At 40.2% G+C, this 6,722-nt stretch overlaps 1 protein-coding gene across 1 annotated transcript in view; it reads right to left on the bottom strand.

Annotated features, from left to right (window-relative positions):
* The window catches only part of VEGFD (vascular endothelial growth factor D), a 32,291-nt gene continuing 25,569 nt past the window's right edge, over positions 1-6,722 (bottom strand). The window contains exons 4-7 of the mRNA XM_069875142.1: positions 6,450-6,598; positions 5,018-5,115; positions 2,430-2,625; positions 1-660 (exon numbers count right to left, since the gene is read on the bottom strand). Of these exons, the coding sequence (XP_069731243.1) occupies positions 534-660; positions 2,430-2,625; positions 5,018-5,115; positions 6,450-6,598 (570 nt within the window). The 3' untranslated portion in view covers positions 1-533. The remainder of the gene's footprint in view (positions 661-2,429; positions 2,626-5,017; positions 5,116-6,449; positions 6,599-6,722) is intronic.

The following is a 6,722-nucleotide window of genomic DNA, read 5'->3' as shown; positions in this document are numbered from 1 at the left end:
GAATAACTAACGTATTTATTTTCTTATATACACTTAAATATGGCACATCTGACAGTAGTTGTACAAGAAACTCCAAATTATAATCAAAGCTGGACAGTAGGTCAAATAACTCAGTGCTGAACCTATTAGAAGCCAAATCCTGTACACTGAATTTCTGAAGGAAGTTTCACCCAGGAGCTGCATTAACTAAGTTCTTGGAGGCTAAGATTATCTAGTCTCAATTTCTGAAACACTGGCTGGTGAGTGTCACTCTATCACAAATACGCCAGCTTCGTCTTCCATAGAGTGACATTGAGCTGACAATTTCACCTCCTTCTTCCACACAGCCACATCTGTTGTTGTTACCTCTTAGAAGACAATTACCAATGTCCCAGAGGATTCACCTGCAGTTAGTGATTAGTCTAATAAATAAATGCAGACTGGATTCATTCTTCTGCTGCTAATGTAGAGGATGTCCGTGTTTACTATTTTTTGACAGTCAGTGACAGCTACTTTGCAAAGCAGTGGGTTTTCAGAGAATAGGAGGAGTTCGTTCAGGGAGTTTCCCTGCTTTGGGACCCATGAGAACCTCTTTTTTCCTTCTGACAACGACAATGCCTGGGACATGTTGGCTTTGCAGTTGGGCATGTTCTGGGTTGGGATGGGCATTTTTCCTCACAGCTGTTTGATACAGGACAAAAAAGGAAAAAGATAAAAACATTGTAATATAGCAATTCCTCACTGTTGCAGTCATCAACTTTTCCATCTGTGCACTTCACATTGTGCTCTGGACAACATCTGGGAAAGTGTCAACACCCTAAAACACAAGGACACAAGACTGCTGCCTGACAGTTCTTACCTACAGCAACATGTCTTTTTCTTGTCCGTTTTTCCATAGTCACGACTTAACTAATGCATAAAAGTCCTGTGTCCAGATTACAGTAATTTCTAGAAGCCAAACTCATGAGAACAAATGGTTGCATTGATCCCCTCCCACCTGTCTGAAACACATAAATGACCATGTCCTTCATGCTCACCTTCAGCTCTGCTGATTCTATTTTTATACCTGTCAACTGTTTTATGTTTGTCTGTATTTTCAAAGCTGAACCCAAAGATGCAAAGGTTACTTCTTCCACAGCTTCTTCTCCATGAATTAACTTATGAAGTTTATTAGAACAGACCGTATGGGTGACCAGTCAGTGAACTCCAGTTCTACTAAGGTACCCAGGGAAACTGGATGCTTACTGTCCTTACATAAGGTTTCAGACAGAGCTCCTGCATGCACCTGGGTCGCTACATGTGGCCAAGGCTTTCTGAGATTTTGAAAGTAAAACAATGCATGAAAAAGGACTATTTGAAAAGGGTATTTTCTGTCAAAATTTTGGCAGAGAAACTTCAAAACTAGTTACAGAAAAGGATTAATCATAGAATTATAGAATCACTAGGCTGGAAAAGACCTTTGAGAACATCAAGCCCACCTGTATCTGTCTGCTACTAAATCATATCCCTAAGCACTTCATCTATCTGTCTTTTAAACACCTCCAGGGATGGTGACTCAACCACTTCCCTAGGCACCCTGTTCCAGTGCTTGATAACCCTTTCGTTGAGGGAAATTTTCCTAATGTCCAATCTGAATCTCTCCTGGCACAGCTTAAGGCCATTCCCTCCCATCCTATCACTTGAGAGAAGAGACCAACACCCACCACTCTACAAGCTCCTTTCAGGTAATTGTAGACAATGATAAGGTTTCCCCTCAACTGCCTTTTCTTCATGCTAAACAACCCCACTCCTCATAAGACTTGTTCTCCAGCCCTTTAGGGAAATGAATGGTGTATAATATCCCCAGAACAATTTTTCAGGTTCACAGTGGGCTTGGAGCTGATTCAGTGGCTTCGGATGTGGACAAAATTGCAGTAGCCCTAGAAAATCACTTGCTATGAGAATAAACTGAATAATGAATGGACTGTATTATGGTGTGAGTGCCAGCTTAGGGAGCTTTGTTGCTAGATGTCCGTGAGTTTGCATTCAGCCATGACAGAGAACACAGGATAGGTTCTACCTACTTACAAATGCAAGACTTTGTATCTCACTGTAAACCCCAAGTCACACTGCAATTTCAGCTGCAGCGCAGTTTAAACAATCATTCCATTAAGATTCAGGGGAAAAAAGTAGTAAATATTGGTACTGAGTATTAAATGGCAAATATTGGTATTGGTTGAATATCATCCTTGTCCAAATGTCTTTAAGTTGTTTTAATTAAATAAACCCTAAACAGCTCCTGTGGAACAAAGCATTGCAGATATCATCTCTATTATTATTACTGCCCTAATTGCAACAAGTTCTTTCATCCAGGGCGGACCTTCTAGCTAATTCAATACTTGCACCTCCAGCATCTGAACAAGCTAATTTGCTTCTTGCAGCATAGACACTGAATGACAAAGAACACTTACCTGCAGGTTTCAGCATGAAATATCTTGTATTTTAGAGCACAGCTCTCCTGGTTCTCCCTACACAAATAGCAGCTGCAGTTCTCTTTACTTTGAAAGAAATTTGTGGGACACTTCTGTCTACAGATGCATTCACAATTTTCTTCATCAAATTCCATATGTTGTCCACACATAGCCAGCTCAGCAAGAGGAGGGAGTTCTGCAATAGCACATGCATCTTTTAGTGGTAAGCTTTACATGTCTAATCCTGCTTTTGAAGAGATTAACTCTTTATTTGCAGTCACTAGGACTCACACATGTACTCCATGATAGATTCTAGTCTTCAGAATTGCTGTTGTAACTTACAGTGCAGAAAAGGACTTGAGAGGGTTTGGTTTATTATTTAGTTTACTCTTATACTGCTGTTCCTTGTGGGTTGAAAACTGCATAAAAATTGGCTGTATATTAAAAGAAGGCAGTGTTAGGTTTTGGAATGCACAAATCTTCACTGGACTGCAGGTTTTAAAAAGAAAATCTCAAAATGGATTTAGTTTGTATCCATGACAAAAATCTTCATCCCCACAAACTGTCACACCCCCTCCCTCAATGTACTTAACTCTCCATGTACTGCAGAAATTTTGCAAAAATAATGCTATGTCTAGTAAGTTGTGAGCTGGTTCAGTGTTTCAATAAGGAGAATGTGCACACTTGTTAGTTATGCACTTGATAGTTGAAGATAGAAGATAATACTTTGCTTCAGAAGCAACACCCCAGCCAGTTAAACACATTGTTTAATATCTCATCTATCTTCCCTCAAAACACACATCTGGAGTACAATATGAGGCTAATCCTAGAAAAAAAGCAACATATTTTGTGAAAGCGTTATTAAAACGCTAGCAGCACATCCCCGGTTAAAGGTCATGGCATATAATGTGTCATTGGGAAGGTAATTTCCTGCAGTTTTACAATTAGCTCTTGGATTTAACCTATGGAATGTAACCTGCATCTGCGACCTCTGCAGCCTGAGCTCTGATCTCAGTGACCAGAAAAGGCCTGCACATTACTTGAAAGAAACCTTCATTATTATTTACTTAACACTGGAAAACCAATATCCAGACAGAATGAAACCCAAGTCCTATTGGAAGGGAGGAAGGAATCTGCCCCAGTTTCTTGGAAGACAAATCCCTTCCTTGGGATGATAAAGCTTGGCATGTGTGAAGTGCTGTAGAGTGGTTTGGTCTCACTTTGTTTCAACCACAAAGACAGATTTTAAGTTATTTTGTCCCAGCCACTGCCAAACACAATGTACTTCAGAGGCTGGTATTTTATCTGAGGAAATATTGAGTCTATGTCAGCAAGAGCTATGATTCAACAAGCCACAGATTTTAGTGCTCCAAAGTGGCCTTACAAAAGGCTAAGAGTTAAGAGGACTCTGGCTATTCACAGGCCTTTGAACTTACTCTGAAATACAGAATACTAATCCTTTCTTGAATGAAAAACTTAACTTGAGCTTAACTACCTAATGTGATGGTTAAATGATCTGATTCAGAGTGAGAACAGATCCTACAGAAAGCACTATGCCGCTGATCTCTTGCTTATTAGCATTAGGAGATTGTAATCAACAGACAAGTTTATGAGGTTATTCAGGGTTTTTTACTTGCTAGTCTAGGAATTGCTTGCCAGCTTGCTTTTATTGATGCTTTGGATGATTTATTCTTTTGCTTGCTGCATGTAGGTTAAGCCTCAGAGGCAAGACTTCCTTCTGTGCTATGATAATCTTACTTTGACCAGTACCATTTCCTGATAACAAGAGGTTTTCAAAAAACTTATAGAGGGCTTGGAGAAATTTTAACTTCTCTTAATGCTTACTGCTAGCAAGTATCTTTAGACTTACACAGTTACCCCTTACAGTATTCCCTGCATATTTCTTTGACAGATTAAAGTTCTCCAGGAAAAGCAGAGAGAGAATGGAAGTAGTGTACGCTTCTACAAATTTTATCGTTTTCCTTTCCTTCCACAGGCCCGAAGGTGTATATGTGCATACTCCTGAGTATGTGTGGCATATCAGTTTGAAAGCTTCCTAAATACCTTAATATTATCATAAAAGGTAGTGAAATACTTTGAAAGGTCCTATAATATTTTGCCTTGACAACAGCTAATACACAGGACAGATTTTGCCTGTTTTGTTGCTGATTAGGTTTGCTATTAAGAATTTTCCATGCAAAAGGTTCAGCCCCTTCTACATGCCATATATCCAGGCCATGATTTTTCCTACCATTAAAAAGTTTTCCCATAATACAATATAAGGCTTATGTAAAAGAAAAAAAATATCCATAGTGCCTGCCCCACTAACAGTTTTTAATATTTTCCTATTTCCAATTCATATTGCTAATATAGAAAGAGTAAAACATCCAAGTAAAAACCATGAAATTGGGATAAGCACATACAAGTGTTTATTTCCAGGTGAGTTTTTAAACCATAAGCCAAGTCTGTCTAGGAATGTGGAGTTAAAACTATAACTCTGTTGATGAAAAAATGGGGCAAAACCAAAATGAAACACAAGCAGCCTGGAGATAGCAAGCAAAAGTGTCCATTTGTCATTTCATCATTACCTTCTCGTCTGTTGGGGTGCTGTACATCTACAACACATTCACATTTGTCACTATCCCAGATCCATCCATTATGGCAATGTTTGTTGGTAAAGGGGCATCTAGAAGAAAAAAGCAATTGAGACAGGGTGTCAAGCAAAAAAGGTGGGAGTATCAATGTAGTCATTTGGCAAAATGAACCTTCTGGTATGCTGGGTCTGCTACATGTGCTGTGTGAAGGTACAGCATCCGTGTGCATTTCTGCTGCAAACAGAAAACCTTGGAAATGGATAGTTTGCTGATAAGTCTTAGCTGTCTGTCTCCCAACAACTAGAAGAAGCAGTACAGCACATATTTCAGTTTAAGTCCTCAGGGAAAAGCTACAGTTTCACAGATCCACTTTTCCATAAACCATCTCTATCCTATTCAGGCTAGTCTCTGTCTTACAGTATTCGTCCCATGTAACTATATTCAGTCTTGCCATGCTGCCAGAAAGTGTAGCTACAGTTTTAATTTTCCATGCTTAAGGTTGTGCAGTGGAGTATTTTCAGGGTCAGAAGGGCCTGTTTGGCTTTTAAGGCATTTGGCCCTGTGGAGGGAACTCACAAACTGGAAGAAGGCTGAGGTTCTTCTGGTGTTGCATCAGAAGTGAATTCAGAGTGGCCAACAGGCTGAGTGAGGGCTGGAGAGGCTTTGTTGAAATGCCACCTCTCCTCCAGCCCAGATGTCTAAGTAAAGCACAGTTATGGGGGCAAGTCGACACGCAAGGCTGGGCAGAGACTTCTGAGCTAACCTCAAATGAGTCACTCAAATTGGCTTCTAAAGTCTTTGTAAAATTAATACATCCTGTTCTCATCAGGACTACAGGTATTTTATACCGTGTTTCAGTGTTAGATGTGAGATCACCTTTCTCCAGCCAGTGAGCCTGAAAGATGGAAGCCAGGACTGAACCAGAAAGTGCAAACCCACCATTCACGCTCCTCCTGACACAATGTTCCATGAGGTATGGCAGAGGGCTTTAGCTTGAGCCCAGCACTCTGTGTGTCCTGGCTAAATAACGTGCAAGCAGAGCTGCTAGTGTCAGGTTGAAAAAGTCTATGCACAAGTACCCAAACATCTCCAGTGGAGCACAGGGCTAGTATGTGCACTTTGAGTCCCTGCTCAAGCACCTAAGTGATTCCAGATCCTGCTGAAGTGTCTAGCCCACTTCTGGTGGGATTCTGGTGCTCATTCGCTTCTAATTTGGTGGCCCATTCAGCCATTCACACTATTCTGGTATCCATTCACCAGATTTACTTGAAGCTTTCTAATCCTGATTGATAATCAAGTTATTTGGAAAAAGTGTTGGGATAACAGAAAGCAAAAGGATCATTGTAATGACCAAACCTGAACAAAATAATTTTCATACTTTGGACTGCACAAACATATGTAGAAGTCTATAAATGAGGGAACTTACCCATCTTCTTCCGGGTACTGGACAGATCTTCGTATAATGGTATACTGAGGACGTGGGGTATTTGATAGACACTTACAGGCTGTGTGGTTGGCAATTTTGATTGGCACGGGCTCAGGAACACTTGTCAAGGGAACTGAGATCTCAAAGAGCTAAGAGGGTGAAATAACATTTATTTTTTCAATTTCCATTCTACAGTTAACATTTGGAGTTTTAAATTAAAATCTCTTATCCTTTGCAACCGTTTTCCCCATCCTTGCTCTTTTCTAGAGATAG

Source organism: Phaenicophaeus curvirostris, chromosome 1 (genome assembly GCF_032191515.1).
Source record: "Phaenicophaeus curvirostris isolate KB17595 chromosome 1, BPBGC_Pcur_1.0, whole genome shotgun sequence".
Classification (NCBI taxonomy): Eukaryota; Metazoa; Chordata; class Aves; order Cuculiformes; family Cuculidae; genus Phaenicophaeus; species Phaenicophaeus curvirostris.
Note: the sequence above shows the minus strand (reverse complement) of the source record. Positions and strands in the feature narration are given on the sequence as shown.